The sequence below is a fragment of the Nomascus leucogenys genome, chromosome 21, assembly GCF_006542625.1.
Source record: "Nomascus leucogenys isolate Asia chromosome 21, Asia_NLE_v1, whole genome shotgun sequence".
NCBI classification, from domain to species: domain Eukaryota; kingdom Metazoa; phylum Chordata; class Mammalia; order Primates; family Hylobatidae; genus Nomascus; species Nomascus leucogenys.
Window position 1 is genome coordinate 76,695,933 of NC_044401.1, and position 21,603 is coordinate 76,717,535.

Genomic DNA, 21,603 nt, shown 5'->3' on the forward strand with positions numbered 1-21,603 from the left:
ATAGGGCATGTATTATTTTGTAATTCAAAAAATTTGTATTCAAAGGAATCATACTTTGCATTAATATGCTCAGTTCTAAAACAATGAATTTTCACTTTTTAATGAACTAATTAAGATGAAGCTTAATTTCCTCTTTTTACAAGTTTTTTTTTTTTTCAGTTTAAAATATGTATGGTGAAGTTTTGGTGCCCTATTTACAGTAACATATACCAAGTTAGTATCAGTTCTAAAGTCATCTAAAAATATTTTGCAGTGTTTTCATTGGTTAATGAGGCTTTTAAGTAAATCCTGCCACTCATCACTTCAGAAGAAAGCTTAACAGGAGTTACATGACTTATCTTGGGGGTCTCAGTGGAGCAGAAAATAGAACCTGAATTTTAAGTTATTTCCAAGTTTCTGAAATCTTAACTTTTGGAATGAGTAAAAAGTGTAATTTGCTGTTGACTAACAACTCAAATTAATGGTAGGATATATTCACTGATTTTATTTTATTTTATTTTATTTTTTGGACAACTAGTGAGTAAGATCCTTCTCAGTATCAGTCTATTTGATAATCAATAATAACTTAAATTTGCTTATGCTTATGCTGACTCTTATTTTCTGTCCAGGACATATAAATGGAAAAAAGTGGGAGCTAAAACCCGTGTTTGGAACACTTTTGATGTTATGTATCATTATAACTCAGTTAACTGAAACTGGCAATACTCATCTTTCAGTGATTTCATTTCTTGATGTACTAGGAAAGTGATTAGGAGAGGTTTGTGATATTACACATTTTGTTTTGATAATTCACATTCAAAAAATCCTTAGTTTGATAAATATTTTTATGTGTTTCAGAATATGATGCTTTGGCAAAAGTGATTCAGCACCATCCAGACAGGCATGAGACATTAAAGTAAGTTAGTGTAGAGCTTTACTTTGAAAGGAACTAACCTTTATACATAAATGCTCATAAACTACCCTAGGCATTTCATTTTTGCAGAAAGAAATATGTTTCAAAAGGAGGGGTCAGATATTCAATATTATATTTTCCCATACTTCTCTGTTAGATTTTATTTTCCTCTAACCTTACCAGCTATATGTCTAAAATAAATTGCATGTAATATGCATCAATAGCACGATGGATAAATAGAATATGGTCTTCATATATTAAAATACTGAATTTCAGTTAAAAAGAATAGTTATACCCTTTTAAAACACAGCTCTCAAAACATAATCCGTGAAAAGACACATAATAAATTTTAAATTATATTTAAATTCCTGAAACACATACAGAATAATAACCATTTATAAAAGTTAGAACCCCCTTTCAAATATTATATACCAATACTATGTATTATTCAGGGATACAAGTATATGCATAAAAAAGAATTAGGATGATATAGTAGTTGCCTGAGTGGGAGGTAGAGGAGATAAAAAGGCCCAGGATAGAGGACTAGGGGTAAGATTCAAAGGGTATTTCGAGTTAATTGGCAATATTTTATTTATTTTACCAAAAAAAAAAAAACCCTTGAAGTTAAACTTCACAATATGTATCATTTCTTGGGTCTTATTATTCTATTATCTGTATTTTTCTGTACTTTAAAAATGGATCCAAAAATGTAATTTTAATGAAAGTAAGTCCATATTTAGAAGTTAAGAAGAAATCATCCTCAGCTTTAAAAGTTTCACGATAACAGAGTGTTATAACTCCTTATAAGCCTATTTTTTATTTTAAAAATCCTATCTAGTAACTTAAAAGTTAGGTATTAATTGTAAACTCTTTTCCCCCATTCAGCAAAATGTAACACTGTTTTATTATTTCCAGGGAACTAGAGGCTCTGGGAAAAGAATTAGAGCATCTTTCACACATTAAAGAAAGTGTTGAAGATAAGGTATTTGTATATATATTTAGCCTTTGTGATCTATCTGTCTGTCTATATATCTATATATACAGGTCATTTGTATAAATTTTTTTCTTGTTAACACAGCTGGAATTGAGACGGAAACAATTTCACGTTCTTCTTAGTACCATCCATGAACTTCAGCAAACATTGGAAAGTAAGTAGAAATAGTCTCAAAATAAATGTTTATGAAGATTTTTTAAATGACCCAGGGATGTACCTTTTGAGATATACATCTTGGAGAGAGAGTATACCTTCAACTTCTGAACAGTATAGCTAGCTGGATGACGTTAGAAGGTACTCATGTTCAACTTTCTTGAATATGTGTAGAAAAGTCTTAATTTGTAGTAATACAGGATTTAAAGATATACATAGTGGTTTAAATTAAGAAAAATTCATGGATGATAGATTTGGAATCTTTCTTGGTTCACTGTAGTTGATTACTATAATGTAACAACTCAGGACCCAGGCAGGCAATAATAAGGAATCAGTACATAAGAACATTTGCATACCCACTGAGTAGTGGGTGCTTTGGGGAACTGGAGACTTGCTCTTTATATTCACTGTAAACGAGTGGAAATTTTTGTGTTATCTGATCTTCTGATTGTTTTAAAGAATAGCCTAAGACCCTTTATTTTTTTTTTTTTTTTTTTAAGACAGTCTTGCTCTGTCACCCAGGCTGGAGTGCAGTGGCACAATCTTGGCTCACTGCAATCCTCACCTTGCAGGCCCAAGTGATTCTCCTGCCTCAGCCTCCTGAGTAGCTGGAATTACAGGTGCATGCCACCACACCCAGCTAATTTTAGTATTTTTAGTAGAGACGGGGTTTTACCATGTAGGCCAGGCTGGTCTTGAATTCCTGACCTCAGGTGATCCACCTGGTTTGACCTCCCAAAGTGCTGGGATTACAGGCATGAGCCACCAGACCCTGCCCGGATTTTTTTTTTTAAGTGAAATCTATCACATAAATTTTAAAGTCTGATTCAACTAGTAGCCATCTTTGCTGTAATTGTATTGGCTAATAAAGGATAAACATGTTTTCATGTGTTCATTGAATATAAAATATAGGCAAACTTGACTAAGGTTTTTTGTTTCCTTCTCAATTACAGATGATGAAAAACTCTCAGAGGTAGAGGAAGCTCAGGAAGCAAGCATGGAAACAGATCCTAAACCATAGACAGGCTAATTGCCCATCACTCCTAGGAATATTGAAATAGCTACATGACCATAATGTGTTTAAAATGTGGTATGCTCTTGAGATATTTAAAGTTTTGGCAGTACAATACTCTGTTTTTAAGTATGAATGTATTTCATTCATATTTCCTCACACAAAGGAAAATGACTTCAGTATAGATTTGTTTTTATTAAAATGCGTTTTTTATTCTTAAGTGGTAGGAAGCAACATCCAAAAATGCTTAATAACATGCTTTTAAGCTGCATATGTTTGTGCTCATTAATATTCTAGGTAGTTTTTAACTGGTAACATTGATTGGCTTACAAAATAAGTTGAAAATTGTTAGAAGTTGGCATTTCTAGGATGTACATGGGAAAATGGGCCAATTTCTGGAAATGGTTACACTTCTGAAAACGGAGTCTAGGAAGAGGCTTTAGGAGGACCATGAACCTGTGAAATTACATGCAAAATGTTAGTGGTGTATGCTTATTGTGGAGAGAGGTTCCAGGCTGTTAAAAGTCGCTGGTATGAGAGGTAATTATAAGATACAAAGTAAAATAATGCACATTACTTTCTATATCTCTCCTTAATATGTGAGGAATATGGTTCTCAAATGTTTTGTTGATCTGTTTTCTCTACTGTTTTGTTCTTTAGGAATCATTTTCAATAGAAAAAAATGTATTGATAAAGTGAAGAGTTGTTTGAAGTAAATAGTTTGTTAAGATTGTCTTGCATAGGCCAGGCACGGTGGCTCACACCTGTAATCCCAGCACTTTGGAAGGCCGAGGCGGGCAGATCACCTGAGGTCAGGAGTTTGAGACCAGCCTGACCAACCCCGTCTCTACTAAAAAAAAATATAAAATTAGCCTGGTGTGGTGGCACATGCCTATAATCCCAGCTACTCAGGAGGCTGAGGCAGGAGAATCACTTGAATCCAGGAGGCGAAGGTTGTGGTGAGCCAAGGTTGCGCCATTGCACTCCAGCCTGGGCAACAAGAGTGAAATTCTGTCTAAAAAAAATAAAAAAGATTGTCTTGCATAAAGAATTTATAATCTTTTTAAAAATTAAGCTAAGGCTGAATCACTTGTAATTTTCTTAAGTATTTCATTATATGTGTAATACTTGTTCAGCTCCATCCTTATCCATTTATTTTAGTTCAGAAACATGACACTTTGCATGAATCATACCTTAATGATGTTACATTTTTGTAATTTTAATAATAATTTTTATCTTTAAAAATGAAAGTTTAAAATTAGCTCAGTTGTAGTCATATTAAAAGTGTCATAATACCTATAAATGCTTCCTCTAATTTCATCTGGCAAGTCATGGGAGAAATTTCTTTGCAGAATTGCTATGCTGTGACAAATGTTTTTATTTTCCATTATTAGTAAGAATTATGAGACAAAAATTTGCCTATATTGACTCAGAATTAAAAATCCATTTTTCTTTTTTTTTCTTTTCTGTGACAGGGTCTTGCCCTGTCATCCAGGCTGGAGTGCAGTGGCTTGATCACAGCTCACTGTAGCCTTGACCTCCCAGGCTTAAGCAATTCTTCTATGTCAGCCTCCCGAGTAGCTGGGACTACAGGCAACACATCGCCATACCCAGCTAATTTTTAAAAATTTTTCGTAGTGACAGATTCTCACTATATTGCCCAAGCTGGTCTCAAACTCCTGGGTTCACGCGACCCACCCACCTTAGCCTCCCAAAGTGCTGGGAGCATAGACGTGAGCCACTGTGTCCCAAATACCAGTTTTTCAAAAAAGTTATTTATTTTTTAAAGGACTATTGGGTAGAATTTTTTTTTAAATGCTGCCTTCGTATCCCCACCCCCATTGATTAATTCACTAGAGAGATTTATTCAGGATTAAGTACCAGAAGATAAGAATCTCTTGGAAGACAACTTTTATTTATTTATTTATTTTCGAGATGCAGTCTTGTGCTGTCACCTAGGCTGGAGTGCAGTGTGGTGTGATCTCAGCTCACTGCAGCCTCTGCCTCCCAGGTTCAAGCAATTCTCCTGCCTCAGCCTCCCGAGTAGCTGGGATTACAGGCGCCCGCCACCACGCCTGGCTAATTTTTGTATTTTTAGTAGAGATAGGGTTTCACCATGTTGGCCAGGCTGGTTTTGAACTCCAGACATCAAGGGATCCACCCGCCTTGGCCTCCCAAAGTGCTGAGATTACAGGCATGAGCCACCATGCCCAGCCTGGGGAAGATAACTTTTAAAGAATCAGGAACAAAGTCAGAAGCAGCAGCAGGTACATGGGGAACACACATTTTTAAATTTATACTTCATCATGGTTCTCTTGGATATCCTCTGGAACTGTTTAGAAGACTGAAGAATTTCATCCCCCAGAAACTCACACTGTTGAAGCTCAGCATGTCTTTGGGCCAATAGCTTCATGGATTTATCAGTCACTGTTTCTATGAGGTCATCCACCTATGACAGATAAATACAAAGAAATGAAGCCATGTGTTGGAAAGCCTTGTCAAAATCAAAGGGATAGTTGCTTTTCCTGAGAGAAGAGTTCTGGAACTGGTGGACATTTTGCAAGTCTTAAAATATTATTCTAATTCAAGTCATAGCAAATGGAGCTTGAAAGCGTACATTTACCACCCAGTGATAAAGACGATCTCAGTTCTTCTGAAAAGAAACCTATGTATATGCCTTCATTTTAATTGAATTCATTTAATATTTATCAGATACACACCATCATCCTAGGTGTCCTTAGCAATCCTTTAGCCACTTTCAGAATGCCCCCCTTGCTAACATTATTTCTTAATGCTAATCATTAATTTCATCCCACAACCATGCTGTCTAGCAGGGCTGTGCATTTGCTTAAGCCTGGCTGTCTGATGCTTCTGAGACTCAAAAGTTAAAAGCCTTTGTCCACTACCTGCATTTGAAGCTTTCCTACTGTCAAGTCTGATTTTCGAAGGATGTTTTCCATGCCACGCTTCTTTTTTTTAAGTGCTGGAAAGTATGGTCTCTTTTTTGGTGAATATGGCCCCTATGGTAAAAATGCAAAACACATCAGATTAGGAACTACCAACATTATTTATGTGATGGTGCTTAAACAAGAGTTCTCACCCTTGGGACATTATCTTATAAACTGAACATTTGCCACATAACAATATTGGATTGGAGACTGTATTCATATTATTCTCCACACCCCAAGTATCTTCTTTGTGCTTAGAGCTCTCTTTGAAGAGATCTATAGGGTGCAGAGAAATGAGATTGTCTGGCTCTGAAAGAATATACAGCATCAGGGAAAAAGCAGGTCATTCATAAGGGGAAGAAGAAATTGCCTCTGCAGCTGCTGAGCACAGTGAGAGTGTGGGGCCGTTGTGGACCAGTGCCCCAGAAAGCTCATTATCAGTGGATCTAGTTGTTAATTTGGTCTCGTTTCTGCAGGTTTCCTTATTTTCACGGCAGTCATGTCTTCAAACATAAAAAGAAAGCTCTGGGTTCTTTTCACCCCATGCCTGATACTTTTCCCATTGTCCCTGGCTTACTGGTTACAAGTACCTGTCCTAATATAGTGTTGCAATTGGAAATCATTCCCAGGTCATGGCTCCAAGCTAATATGCCCTTTTTAGTCTTACTGAGTTTACTCTTCCTTCCCCTTGTGCTTAATAATTAGCATTAGGACTATTGTGAGACCTACACAAAGTAGGATATGGGACCACATCTGGGTCCTACCCTTTGCCTTTACAAATGGAGTCTGCTGAACCACTGCTACCCTGCCAGCTTGCCCAGCTCAAATGTCACTTGCAGAATCTTCCCCGATCTATCTAAAGTAAGACCCCTCTTTTTTCTCTTTCATAAAACCCAGTATTTTTTCCTGTTAAGCACCTAGCATAGTAGCATACTTGGCAGTTACTACGTTATGTCTGTGTTTATTGAATACAACTATGGTAAAATCTAGTGCCTAGGCAAGTTTTGTAAAGCAGGACTAGTTGGGGCTGGTATGGACTGAAGAGACCACACCTCTTGCAGTACCCTGGTGCAGCTCCTGCTTGTTGCCATGAGGAATTGGCCTAGTATTTTCAAATCTTTTTATTTTTCAAAAGAAAGTTGAAAACCCAGAATTGTATTAGAAATATCCTAATTTTTAAATGTAGACAATTAATTCAAATACATATATATATTTTAAGATGAGGTCTCACTCTGTTGTCCAGGCTGGAGAGCAGTGGCATGATCATGGCTCACTAAAGCCTCGACCTCTGTGGGCTCTGGTGATCCTCCCACCTCAGCCTCCTGAGGAGTTGGGACTAAAAGTGTGTACCACCATGCCCAGGTAATTTTTATATTTTTTTTGTAGAGATGGGGTTTTGCCATGTTGCCCAGGCTGGTATCAACCTCCTGAGCTCAAGTGATCCTCCCTCACCAGCCTCCCAAAGTGCCAGGATTACAGACATGAGCCACCACACCCAGTCAATTCAAATATATTTTTGAGAACATTCTGAGGGCTAAACAAAACATTTTTATAGCTAGTTGACAACCTCTGATCTAACACCTTTGATGGACAGAAATTCTTAATCATAGCCAAATTGCTCTGTCTTTATGATTATTGTTATGTGTGTCCTAAGAAGTGTTTCTCTGTCCTGAAGTCATGAAGATATTCTTATTGTCCTCCAGGAGTTTTAAGATTTTTGCCTTTTCCACTCAAATCTATAACTGAACAGAAATTAATCTTTGTATATGGTGTGAGATAGGGATCAATTTTCATTTTTTTCTATATGAATGCCCACTTGTTCCAGCAACATTTGTTCAAAAGATTACCCTTACCCCACTGCTGTGTGGTGCTATGGTTTAATGTCTGTCTCCTCTATTTGACTGTAAGTTCCACAGAAGCAAGACCATGTCCATTGGATCACCCTATACCCCCCAAACCTACAAACTGCCTAAAACATAATAGGGGCACAATGAATACGAACCTAGCACACAAAAGGCAAAAAATCAAAACTAATATCAGTGCACTCTGACAGTGGTGTTCCAGAGCAGCACTGTTCACTGTAACTTTCTGTGAAGATGGGAATGTTCTCTATCTGTGCTGTATAGGACAGCCACTAACTAGGTGTGATTATTGGCCATTTGAAACATAGCTAGTGCAACTGGGGAACCGCACTTCTAATTTTATTTAATTTTAATTAACATAGGTGGTGACATGTAGCTATTGACTAGCATATTGGACAGTACAGTTAATCTATAGCATAGCAATTACTACGAAGGACTCTAGAGCCAGGTGTTCCCGGGTTTGAAACTTGGCTCTGTCACTTACGTGGGCAAATTACTTAAACTCTCAGTACCATCCCTAAAATAAGAATAATATTGCTACCTACATTATAGGGCTGTTGTAAGGATTATCTGAGTTGATATTTTTAAAGCACTTAGAGTTTGGAACATAGCTTTAAGGTAAGTCTTATATCTAAAATAATAATAGTTCATGGTTCTATTTTTGAAAAATAGTCTGGGCAATTTAGGATCAAACATACATACATGGCCGGTCACGGTGGCTTACATCTGTAATTCCAGCACTTTGAGAGACCAAGGCAGGTGGATCACTTGAGGCCAGGAGTTCGAGACCAGACTGACCAACATGGCGAAACCCTGTCTCTACTAAAAATACAAAAATTAACCAGGCATGGTTGTGCACTCCTGTAGTCCCAGTTAGATGGGAGGCTGAGATAAGAGAATCACTTGAACCCAGGTGACGGAGGTTGCAGTGAGCTGAAATTGTGCCACTGCACTCCAGCCTGGGCAACAGAGTGAGACTCTGTCTCAAAACAAACAAACACGCACAAAAAAATCCATGCTTACCTATGGATAAGTAAAAGCATTGGTTTGGAGAGTCCTAGATAATCTACGCTGCACTTTCTGTGTTGTACATATGGCTATTTACATTTCAGTTTCAATGAAGATTAAGATTAAAAATTCAGTTCCTCAGTTGCACTGACCACATTTCAAAGTCTCAAAGCCAAATGTGGCTAACGGCTACTATATTGGACAATGTATACTTACATCTCCACAGAAAGTTCCATTCGACAGTGCTGGTCTAATGAGTTACACTCCACATAGTATGCACAGATAGGCCAGAGTGCTAATATACTAACATTTGAAGAGTGAGAAAGTCAGTTATAAGAATCCAAACTCCACTGTTGCCCAGATGTAGTAGAAGCTGAACAGTTTGAGCTTAGAAGTAGAAGAATCTGACCCAGAGAGTACCCTAAATTCTTGGAGAGGAGACAGAAGCAGCAGATTTAAAGGGCTTATTGTGGAGGACTCATGGTAGGAGAGAACTTGGTTTTTGCAAAATCTCTAGACATTGAGTTATGTGTAAGTCTTCAGAGGCAAATTCGTTTAGCGTTTTACCTTTTGCAGTCCTGAAGGAAGAGATGTCACAGATAACCGCTTGGTGGTTCTCCTGGCCCGAAGGAGTGTGTTTCCCTGGGTTATCTCCTCTGTCTCTGCCTCGACAACATCAAGTTGTATAGTCGCTTCGAGAAAGGGGGAAAAAGGAATCTGTAAGGATCACAATGAGGAACACATTCTTCCTATTAAAAATACAGTATTCTTAGAAGACAGCATCACATGCTGCTTCAGTAGCTTTTTTTCTTTAGAGTTAAAAATAAAAAATTGATTTGCTCTTCCCAATCTTACACTTTCTCCTGCACACATTTGCCTTTTGTTATGGTCATGACGTAAGTGGACACCAACCCAGTCTTTGACAAGGTAGCCACCTCTGTCTCTCTTTGAGATTTAAGTTTTTCCCCTGAACCATTGTAGAATTAGAAAAGTAACCCTCTAACATGCAAGGCCCTCCCTTGGGTATTCATTGTGGATTAAAGCAATTTTTCTATGTATTTTCAAGAAATGTGGCTCAAGGCTCCATCATTTACCTACCATTGATTTGTCTTTCCTATATCCAGGAGCCAGGTGAACTTTGGATTCTTTAGCATTTTAAAACATATCAATTCAGTTCTTAACTCCATAAATGTATTTATAAAGGAAACTGTAAAACACTACCATAAATTAAGACTAGTATCATAAATAGGCATTAAAATTACTATGCTAAAAACAAAACTATGTTATTTTTTGCAGAAGGCACTAAACCTGGGGTTACTCTCTTTTTCTTTTCTTTTTTCTTTTTTTTTTCTGAGACAGTCTCGCTCTGTCGCCCAGGCTGGAGTGCAGTGGCGTGATCTGGGCTCACTGCAAGCTCCGCCTCCCGGGTTCAGGCCATTCTCCTGCCTCAGCCTCTCGAGCAGCTGGGACTACAGGTACTCTCTTTTTCTTAAAAAAGGGGGTCACTAAATGAGACATTTTCCTTGATGTATTCAAAAGGATGACAGCATTGGGGAAAGGGTGTTTGCAATTTGCTGTGTGTTACACTGTTCCTTCATGCTGTGTGCACACCTAAAATCATCTTGTTGCTTAAAGTCCATTGATAAGGACTTCTCTGGGAGCCTCAGACCTCAATGAATACATTAGCCTACTTGACACTTCCACTTGGCTATTTGGCAGGGACCTCAAGTCAGCAAGTCTAGCTGGAACTCACGACTTATTTTTCAATCCAGGTCCATTGCTCCTTATCTTAGTTTATGATGCCTCCACCTTCAAAGCAAGTGCTCAATCCAGAAATTCTTCCCTCTCCCCCACCCTTCACTGTCCAACTCTTCCCCAACTGTTGTAACTTCTACCTATGCTTATTTCTCCCTTTATCTCCCCATTCCCACTGCCATGACTAATCCAAGCTAATGTCATTCCTTGCCTGAAAGAATGTACGGGTGCTTATTGTTCTTCCTGCATTTGCGCTTACCCTCATCCAATCCACTCTACACTAAAAGATAGCCAAAGCTATCTTTTAAGAATGCAAATCAGATTATATAAATCCCTAGCTTGAAAGTATCCAATGGTTTCTTATCACCCTTAGAAGAAAGTTAAAAATTCTCAATGTGTCCTATGACAGGCACCCTTACTACCTAATTCAACCAGCCTCTCCTTAGCTCTCTGTGTTCCAGCCTCCACTGGATTTCCCTCATTTCCTAATTGTGCCTGATGCTCTTGATATTGTGACTTGAACATGCTCTCCCTTATTCCTGGGAAACTATTCTCCCCCCTCCACCTTGTGTAAGCCATCCTTATGTCTTAGACATCCTTCAGATTTCAATTTAGTTGTCCCTTCCTTGGGGAAGTCTTTCCTGAGACCCCTCCCCTAAAGTTAGAGCACCCATGATTTCTTTCAATAGCATCCTGTGCTCCTTTGGAACAAATGTAATTTTCTGCATGTTTGAAAGCCCCTCTATGCTATAACTCCACGAGGGAGGACTATGTCTGTTCTATGTGCTACTCTATCCCAAATATTGTGGCTGTCATGTAATAAGTACTTAGCAGATATTTGTTAAATAGATAAAAACATGTTTTGAAGGTCAGCAGGGAAGAGCAACTGATTTTGGGCCACAACAAAGGGTATTAATGTTTGAGCTACATCCTAAAGGATGAGCATGTTTTCTGGAGAAATCTTAGTTGATATTTGTTATTCTAACTAAGATAAAAATAAACCAGTGCACAGATTAAGAGTAGAAATTTGATCCTCTGTTTTCTGCTGGATTCTTCAATTCCAGCCCCAGCAATATAGAAGCATATCCTCTTTGTTATTTCCAACAGAAATATACAGCTCAATCCATACCACGTAGTTGCTAGATGCTTGGATGCTTGTATTAGTGACTGCTTTTTCCAGAACACAGAGTTTGTTTGAAAGTAGTTGACTGGAAACCATCAGGTTTTTTTTTTTTTTTTTTCCTGGAAAAAGCACACATCAGTTTTGTTGCCTGATCATGGTGTGTAAAATGTGAGGTTGTATGTATATTTACATATACTATAAGAGCTGTGTGTTTCCTGATTCTGTGCTGTGAAGGACATTAAAAAGCTACAGAGGGTATATAGAGCAGTGAAATTATTCTGTATGATACTGTAATGGTGGATGCATGTTATGATAGGGTATGACATAAAAGTAGGTATTTGTCAAATCCCACAGAACTGCACAATATAAAGGGGGAACCCTAATGTAAACCATAACTTCAGTTAATAATAGTAATATATCAATATTGGTTCATTGATTGTAAATGTACCACTCTAAAGCAAGATGTTAATAATAGGAGCTATGGGAATCAGGGAAGGGAGGGCATATATGGGAACTCTACATTTTCTGTTCAATTTTTCTGTAAATATAAAAGTGCTATAAAAATAGACTTTTTCTTTTCTTTTCTTTTCTTTTTTGAGACAGGGTCTCTTTCTGTCGCCCAGGCTGGAGTGCAGTGGCATAATCTCGGCTCATGCAATCTCCGACTCGCAGATTCAAGCGATTCACCCACCTCAGCTCCCCTAGTACGGAATACAGGCACATGCCACCATGCCTGACTAATCTTTTTTGTATTTTTGGTAGAGATGGTTTCACCATGTTGCCCAGGCTTGTCTCAAACTCCTGGGCTCAAGTGATCCACCCGCTTTGGCCTTCCAAAGAACTGGGATTACAGACGTGAGCCACTGCTCCCGGCCTAGACTCCATTTATTTTTTTGAAAGCTACAGACGACAATGCAAACATTGGTAGTATTGTTAGTCATGACTCATAGGATGCCAAATGGCATTATTACTAGTTGCAAAGACGACTTAAAGTTAACAGTTCAAATATTGATTCTTTCACACAGTACATAGAAAGTAGATGCAATAAAAGTGAGCATTCTTTATGACTTACCAGTTATACATTTTATTCATTTAATTCTCACTACCCCCTCCACTGTTAGAAGTAGCCATGTAAAAGTCTGCCTCACTACTTTTTCCAGAAACAAAACCAAAAATCCCCCTTGTGTTTGACTTTCCAATAAATATATACATGTATATATGAATATACACACACATATATATTTAAATAAACAGTGACTTTAAACTGATTAGAACACTGTTTAATTGAACTGGGAGGAACCTCCAAGGCAATCCAATTCAGTGCTTCTGAAAAGGTATGAGCAAGGTCAGGCGTGGTGGCTCACACCTGTAATCCCAGCACTTTGGGAGGCCGAGGCAAATGGATCACCCGAGGTCAGGAGTTCAAGACCAGCCTGGCCAATATGGTGAAACCCCATCTCTAGTAAAAATACGAAACTTAGCTGGGCGTGGTGGCACGCTCCTGTAGTTTCAGCTACTCAGGAGGCTGAGGGAGGAAAATTGCTTGAACCCGGAAGGCAGAGGTTGCAGTGAGCTGAGATCATGCCTCTGCACTACAGCCTGGGTGATAGAGCGAGATTCCATCTAAACACACACACACACACACACACACACACACACACACACAAAGCGGTATGAACATACAAGCCAACTGAGGATCTTGCTAAAGTGTGGCTTCTGACTCAGAAGGTCCCAGGTAGGGCCTGAGATTCTGCATTTCAGACAAGCTCCTCAGGGATACCATACTGGTGTAGCGAGATAATCCATCCTAATTTCACTCTTCCTCTTGGCCTCAACCCAAAGACAAATTGCCCAAATTTGATTACCATTCTCTGAGAGCTTTCTCATTTTTGCTGTAAATAACTTGGGAGATGGAAACTCCTTGACAATCCTAGGGATTCGAAGGCTCTGCGTGTTTGACAGGAGGGCTTCCTTGTGGTCAGTGGAGCCCTCTTGGCTGGCACTTGCTGGCTTGCTTCTATACTTGTAGGACAGCATCCTCCCAAAAGCAGTCTTCACTTTTGTCTTCAAATTAGTTTTCTGATTTTGCTGGCTTTCATGAAATCCCATGTCACTATCACTGGATGATTCGTCTTTAGGGACCAATACATTTTGTTTTAGTAAGTTGGTAGACACAGCTCTGTGCCATCTAAACAAAATAAAAATGGTTCATATTAGGGAAACTGTAAAGTTAAAAGTGAAAAATTTAAATCATTAAAACACAAACTTCAAATGTGAACCCATTATACAATTCAGAAAAAAAAAAAGAAATTGAAGACCAAGAATCAAATCACAGAAAAATAAAGCCAAAGCAGCTACTTGGTGTTTTGTTACCAAATTATAGTAATCTGGCTGCTATTTAATTTAAACACAGTGCTGTTAGAGGTAGGTTATATTGTTATCTTCATTTTACTTATCAGTAAACTGAGACATAGGTTAAATTAATTGACCAAGGGCTGAATGCAGACTTCAATCCAGGTCTGACTGTTGGAATCCATTAACTTATATTGGCAAACTGGCAATCTTATTTCAATGATAGTTTGAAACGGTTTTTGCTAGATTTGGCAGTTTCAAAGTGAAAGTAATAAAAGATGAGAGAGTCTGCTAGGGTAGTCAATAAGGAGTAACCTCCAAGGCCCCATAAATACTGCATTTACATAAAACACTCATTTAGATAACATACTGTAAGCTCATATATAGTGACTATGTGTACCATCTTCATAATTTTGGCATATTTTATTTTACACAATAGACTAAACAATAGACAACATTTCCTGATAGCTTTCTGTGTGCTAAACACTCTTCCAAGTGCTTTCATGTGTATAACATAATTTAATCTTTATATTCTCATCTCTACTTCACACATGAAGAAATTAAAGCTTGGAGAGATTGGTGTTTTGTTACCAAATTATAGTAATCTGGCTGCTATTTAATTTAAACACAGTACTGTTAGAGGTAGGTTATATTATTATCTTCATTTTACAGATTATCTATCTGATCCTGAGGTCTGTGTTGTTAACCACTACGCTAGAGTATCACCTATACCGTGATACAATTATTAGCTAATATTCTTCCTCAATTAACTGTTTTTTGTTAGCTTCACCCAAAGTAATAATATCCATGAAATTTCGGTGTTTTTTAAATTAAAATTTTGATGTTGAGATCATTATAGTTCCACATGCAATTCTAAGAAATACAGGGAGGGGGCCAGGCGCGGTGGTTTACGCCTGTAATCCCAGCACTTTGGGAGGCCGAAGCGGGCAGATCACGAGGTCAGGAGATCGAGACCATCCTGGCTAACACGGTGAAACCCTGTCTCTACTAAAAACACAAAACATTAATCGGGCGTGGTGGCGGGCGCCTGTAGTCCCAGCTACTTGGGAGGCTGAGGCAGGAGAATGGTGTGAACCTGGCGGGCAGAGCTTGCAGTGAGCTGAGATCGCGCCACTGCAATCCAGCCTGGGCGACAGAGCGAGACTCTGTCTCAAAAAAAAAAAGAAAAAAAAGAGAAAGAAATACAGGGAGATTCCGTGTGCTCTTTACGTAGTTTCCCCAAATGGTGACATCTTACAAAACTATATTTTCACAACCAGCATATTGACATTGATACAGTCAGAATGCAGAACATTTCCAGTAACACCAAGATGCCTCATGTTTTATAGCCACATCCGCTATCCACTGGTCCCTCCTTTCTTAAACTGGCATCCATGAGTGTGTCTTCTGTTTGCGTAATTCTCGTCCTTTCCAGAATGTTATGTAAATTGAAATATACATCATGTAATTTTTTGAGCTATGCTTTTTTTCAGTCAGCATAATTCTCTAGGCATTCATCCAGATTTTGTGTATTAATTCTTCATATCTTTTTATTGCTGAGTAATAGTCCATGACATGAGTGTACCACATTTTGTTTAACTATTCACCGATTGAAGGATATTTGGGTTGTTTCCAGTTTGGGGCTATTATGAATAAAGCTGCCATAAACATTTGTGTATAGGTTTTGTATGAACGTAAGTTTTCATTTCTCTGGGTGAAATCCCAGGTTTTATATTATGCTATTACATTATATTAAATATATAACATATATTTCTAATATGGATTAAAACAAATTTATAACCATTAATAATGTTCTTCATATATTACCTAAAATATTTCACATACCATGAGTAGCATATGTACTACTCTCCAGGAAAACACTGTTCTAAACAGAACCCAAATCATTCAGCCTTTTTCTGTAATTATATATGGGAAGTGGTTCAGTGACAGCCTAGACACTGGAGTTCAATGGTATTGGTTCAACTCAGGACAATTCCTAACTCTGTGACCTTGGGCATGTCATGTAACCTCTATAAGCGTTGGTCTTCTCATTTGAAAATGGGCATAATCTTTTCAGAATTATGAAAATAAAAGGAAATAATTCATGTGTTTGGAATCTTAAAAAGCATTCAATAAATGATACTTTTTATTACCATGTGGATCAGAACAGTGGGGAAAATGTAAAAGGCAAGGAGGGAGCCCACACTAGAGGGCAAAATAAGGGAGAAGCTAGCAGCCTCCCTTCTGGGACCAAGGGCAGGGTTCTGCAAATTACACATATACGACTTCTAGGGGGTGCTATTCAATTTCGTCCTTAGACTTGTGTAAAGTTACAATGATTTTCTGGCAGATGGCAGTAAAATGTCCTGAGGAGGGAGCACCATTTCCTAATTTGCCCAAAGATAACTTATGGGCTAGGATTAATCTCCCGTAGACCCCTCTGAGACTCCTTTAATAATAATTTAATTTTTAAGTGATTCTACTACTATAAACATGTGCACACATACACATACTCTGACACAGAACAATGCAAATACAATTTCAGGAGATTCAGGAATTTCGAAGACCACCCATGTTAAAAGCCCTGTTCTAAGTGGTCTCAGAATCTCTAGAAGGTGTTTCCCATTCCCATCCTCCCCACTCTCATCCCCAGTCTATCAAAAACGTAATTAACAAAGGTGATTTAGCTCCAGAGCCTAGGAACACAACTGCTGCAATTTCTGATATGAGCAGAACCCTCCCCTTCTGAAGTTTTTCAATATTTTTGTGTTGGTACCGAATTTATTTGGTTGGATTCCTTCCCCCGGAGCTCCTACTTTTCACTGAAAGTGGAAATCTCTGCAGTATTTTATTTTGTCCATGGAAGTTCATAAGCTTGGTCTTTGATGCTTACAGGACTCATTAAAACACCTCACTTCTACATGTCTGAGCTATAGCCCATGGACCTGGTAAGAGAGAAGCCCAAAGAAATTGGAAAATAAATCACCACACTGACTTTCCAAATTAAAATATATTATATTTTGGATGTTTCATACCTGTGTGTATGGTTTTGTCGTTGGCAAAAAATAGTAGGTCTAAGGTAGTTTTAATGTTACATTAAACAATGTGTCCATAGTGAAATGTGATTAGCACATATTTCAGCAGCCCAAATTACTGGGATAGGAGAAAGAAAGCACCGGTCGTGGACCTATTTTGAAGAATGCACTAATGACTTTTCAAAATAATAGTATTTTCGTGGGACGTGAGATGTCCAAAATTCTGATGCTGAAATATCAACATAGGATCTGTACTTATTTTAGTCTCCTATGCCACATTGAAACTCAATTTCAAGTGGAAAGGAAAGGTTTTCCCTGTTACAATTAAGACGTTTCTGATCATAAAATGAAGCTTACATTGTTGCACTAGATTTCTGGATCCAATGCAGTACCCTCCTCGCCAATCCATCCAGAGTCTTCATTTCTAAATGCAGTGCTTAAAAGGACATGCCACTATGCCAAACCCAAAGACTCTCATTTGATAGAAAAGGAAATGAATATCTGTTACCTTTCTACCCTCTTCCTTTTGAATGAGCCATTTTTCTTCTTGAGTTGTTGGAATCTTCGGTACTGTCCAACTTTTCCATAGGCAATCTTAAAGGGTTCTGGTAGATACAGCTGAGGGTGGGCCATTGCTGTCAACTTCACCTGTAGTAGCTGTTTTGGATGGTTTTAGTTCTTGAATTTACAGACTTCAATACAAAATCAGCCAGTGACTGAATGTACTGTCAAGGTGTGGGCTATTCGAAATAAAATACGTAGGAAATTTTTAGAGTCTTTCCCTTATTCCCTTCCAAGTGTTAAGAGACATTATTTGTGGGACTGGCCCTGTTTGCAACTTCACAGAGGTCACCAATGATGTATTTGACAGAGCTGTGTGAAATTCCATGGACCTTTGTGGAACACTTCACAGATTCTTGAACGAGGCAAATGCAGAAATGGTGATCTGATTGCCTCAACACTGGCATTTGGATAGGACAACAACAACAACAACAAAATAACAACAACAAAAAACACCCATGCACTAATTGACCACCACATTCAGAAGTGTGTCTTTGAACTTCGAAGGGGTAGGGACCTATAGGAATACCAACGATCTGTTGATTAACACCAGTTGAGCTTCTGTTAGATCTCTCAGTTACAGCTGGTGAATGTTCTCTTGTCCTGTGGGACACATATGACAAAGCCAGTTGTTGTTTGGCCATCTCAAAATGTACCCCAAGGGTGGTTTTCATTACAGCTTGGAATTTTGTAGTGGTCTCTCAAAGTACATTGCTAAACTGAGGACCTGATCCACTCCTACCTTCCAACATTGCCCCATTTATTTCGTGGTGAAGAGCGAATTCTGCCTGGGATGGAACTTCTTACCACAAGGTGGCAGCAGACACTAGGATTTATTCCTGTCACCTCGCTTTGAGTTGTTCAGTCAAATAACTAGATGCTTAACAAGAAAACCTCTAGAAGGATTCTGGGAGTTACAGGAATTACTCTGCTTTCTGTATTTGCATTAATCAATAATCTGGAGCATACTTCTCAAGCTTTCAAGTGCACACAAATTTCCTGGAGGTCTTTTTAAGATGCAGATTTTGATACAGTATATCTGGGGTGGGATCCAAGAATTTGCACTCCTAACAAACCCGCAGGTGACGCCGATGATGCCAGACTGCACTTGGAGTAGTGAGGGTCTTGTATGTTTCAGCACTGGGGAAAAGAGCTTTAAAATGGTCTGGAATGAAGTGTATAATGTTGAGGGGCTAAGAGAGTCAATTTGGGAATTATGCCTGAGTTCTCATTTCTAGCTTAGTTATGCGACCATGGTCAATTCATTTTAACCTATCCATGCTTGTTTTCTCATCCCTAAAGTGGGACTACTCATAGTGCCCAAGCCATAGTTTTATGGCAAAATTCAAGTGAAAGAGATCTCATTCAGCAGGGAATGAGATCCAGGAATCCGTATTTTAGGAGAGTGGGTGCAGATATTCCTCTGTCTCTTATTTGGGAAACGCTGAAGTAGAGCATATCTAATATGCCTTGGCCAAATGGACATATGCTCCTCCCTGGTCTGTTTTTCCTCATCTGTTGGCATCCTCAGAGCACAATAAATAATAGGTGCTTGAATAAATGAATACATGAATATTTTCTTTAGCGAGAGGGCAATATTTTTCATGCAATTATTGGCACTCCTGTCTTAATTCTGTTGTATTTCACCAATTATGTAGATGAATGAGATGAATGTTATGCTAGGAAAGAGAGCTGTTTTTTATTTGTGCATGGGTGTCTATGCACATGTCTCTGTGTGTGCATGTCTGCATGTACATGTGTATGTAATAGGCTGAAACATTTGCTGCTGTGGCATCTGTGACAAAACTTCTAGGTTCCCAGAGGAGTCCTGAAGCAGATGACAGAACTAGAAGGAATGGGATGGGGTGGAAAGAGAGTATAGAGAGACATCAATTTTGAGCTGTGTCTGGATTTACGTTCTAGATCTACCCCTTCCAAGCTTATGAGTCCTTGGGCAGGTAACAAAAACCTCTTTGGACCTTCATTTTCTCGTTCTTAAAACAGGATTAATAACTGCTACCTCCCAAGGTTCTTTGAGTCATTCAGTTATTCAACAAATATTTGCCTGGTGGTTGCCAGGCACCACCCTAGACACCAGGGATACTGCAGTGAACAACATACACAAAATCTCTGAACTCATATAAGTTAATATGCTGTGGGAGATGCAGGTAACAAACAAGGAAATGAACATTTTAATTTCAGCTGGTAGTAAATGTTATGAAAAAAAGTAAAAGAGGACGATGGGATAGAGTGACTGAGGATGAGGAGTGACTTTAGATGGGGTGTTAGGAAAGCCTGTCCAATGAAGTCATTGGTCCTGAATGCTGAACGGGGAAAAGAGCCAATTGTGTGAAAATTTGTGTGATCCAGGCAGATGAAACAGCGTGTGCCAAAGCCCGGAGGTGGAAGAAGCCCAAAGTCTTTGAAAATGTGGAAGAAAGCTGTCGGGCGCGGTGGCTCACGCCTGTAATCCCAGCACTTTGGGAGGCCGAGGCGGGCGGATCACGAAGTCAGGAGATTGAGACCATCCTGGCTAACACGGTGAAACCCCATCTCTACTAAAAATACAAAAAATTAGCCGGGCGTGGTGACAGGCGCCTGTAGTCGCAGCTGCTCAGGAGGCTGAGGCAGAAGAATGGCGTGAGCCCAGGAGGCAGAGCTTGCAGTGAGCCGAGATCGCGCCACTGCACTCCAGCCTGGGCGACAGAGCGAGACTCCGTCTCAAAAAAAAAAAAAAAAAAAAAAATAAGAAAAGAAAATGTGGAAGAAAGCTAGGATGGCTGGAGCAAAGAGGTAGATGTGTATGATAAGCTGGAGGGAGGACCAAACCTCTTGAGTCCTATAGATCAAATTAAAGATATTGGTCTTGATCTTCAGAGCAATGGGGAGTTGTTAAGGTTTTTTTGGTTTGTTTATTTATTTATTTTTTTTGAAACAGCATCTTACTCTGTCACCCAGGCTGGGGTGCAGTGGCACCATCTCGGCTCACTGCAACCTCTACCTTCCGGGTTCAAGCGATTCCTGTGCCTCAGCCTCCTGAGTAGCTGGGGTTACAGGCACGTGCCACCATGCCCAGCTAATTTTTTGTATTTTTAGTAGAAAAGAGGTTTCACCATGTTGCTCAGGCTGGTCTCGAACTCCTGAGCTCAGGTGATCCACCTGCTTCAGCCTCCCAAAGTGCTGGGATTACAGGCTTACTGAGGGCTTTTAGGGAACTTGTTCATATATTTATTCAGGGAAATGAAATTCAGTTGTGAAGAAAATGACTAGAATCCTTGCCGAGGAATTAAAATTCTAGTGGAGGACACAGACACCAAATATGTTAACCAATAGAAAATTGTTTCAGGTACTGATAAAGAATGCTATGAGACAAATAGAAAAACAAAAACAAAATCAAAAAAGGAAAAAGAAGAAAAAAGAATAAAAAATAAATAAATAAAAAGAAAAACAGGCCGGGCCTGGTGGCTCACGCCTGTAATCCCAGCACTTTGGGAGTCCCAGGTGGGCGGATCACGAGGTCGAGAGATCAAGACCATCCTGGCCAACATGGTGAAACCCCATCTCTACTAAAAATAGAAAAATTAGCTGGGCATGGTGGCGCATGCCTGTAGTCCCAGCTACTCAGGAGGATGAGGGAGGAGAACCTCCCAGGTTCACGCCTCTTTGCTTGAACCCAGGAGGCAGAGGTTGCAGTGAGCTGAGATCAGGCCACTGCACTCCAGCCTGGCGACAGAGCAAGACTCTGTCAAAAAAAGAAAGAAAGAAAGAAAAAACAAACAAATAGAAAGTAGAAAAATGTAGTAGAAAGTGACTGGGAGTGGGCACTCCTCCAAAATGATCAAGAAAGATCTCTTAAGGAGGTGGTGTTTGAAGTGAGACATTTAATGTTGAAAAAGAGACAAACTATG

General features: G+C 39.0%; 2 protein-coding genes across 6 annotated transcripts in view; one reads left to right on the plus strand and one right to left on the minus strand.

The window, feature by feature from the left end:
• THOC7 (THO complex 7) overlaps nucleotides 1-21,603 on the plus strand; it is a 123,262-nt gene that overhangs the window by 26,435 nt on the left and 75,224 nt on the right. For 4 of the 5 annotated variants that reach the window (XR_004027511.1, XR_004027512.1, XR_004027513.1 and 1 more), the window contains exons 5-8: nucleotides 838-895; nucleotides 1,808-1,874; nucleotides 1,971-2,040; nucleotides 2,993-3,129. Coding sequence is in view for 1 of the 5 variants with exons in the window: in XM_003273657.3 (XP_003273705.1) it covers nucleotides 838-895; nucleotides 1,808-1,874; nucleotides 1,971-2,040; nucleotides 2,993-3,060 (263 nt within the window). In the remaining 4 variants the exon portion in view is untranslated. Of the gene's footprint in view, nucleotides 1-837; nucleotides 896-1,807; nucleotides 1,875-1,970; nucleotides 2,041-2,992; nucleotides 3,323-21,603 lie in introns of those variants that run through there. The other variant, XM_003273657.3, reaches the window with a different exon arrangement.
• Nucleotides 5,200-20,184, minus strand: C21H3orf49 (chromosome 21 C3orf49 homolog). Its single transcript, XM_003273637.3, has 5 exons — nucleotides 17,643-20,184; nucleotides 13,613-13,935; nucleotides 9,437-9,561; nucleotides 5,958-6,071; nucleotides 5,200-5,500 (listed from the first exon to the last, which is right to left on the minus strand). The coding sequence occupies exons 1-5, from the start codon at nucleotides 17,765-17,767 to the stop codon at nucleotides 5,303-5,305; spliced, it is 885 nt and encodes a 294-aa protein (XP_003273685.2). The 5' UTR covers nucleotides 17,768-20,184; the 3' UTR covers nucleotides 5,200-5,302.

Excerpts from the sequence above, each read along its gene's own strand:
- C21H3orf49 (XM_003273637.3), bottom strand. The coding sequence starts at position 17,767 with ATGGCCCACCCTCAGCTGTATCTACCAGAACCCTTTAAGATTGCCTAT. Across the intron at positions 9,562-13,612 it reads GAGAAAGCTCTCAGAGAATG|CGACTATACAACTTGATGTT; the intron begins GTAATCAAATTT and ends CCTTTCTCGAAG. Across the intron at positions 5,501-5,957 it reads TAGGAAAGCTTCAAATGCAG|GTGGATGACCTCATAGAAAC; the intron begins GTAGTGGACAAA and ends TATCTGTCATAG.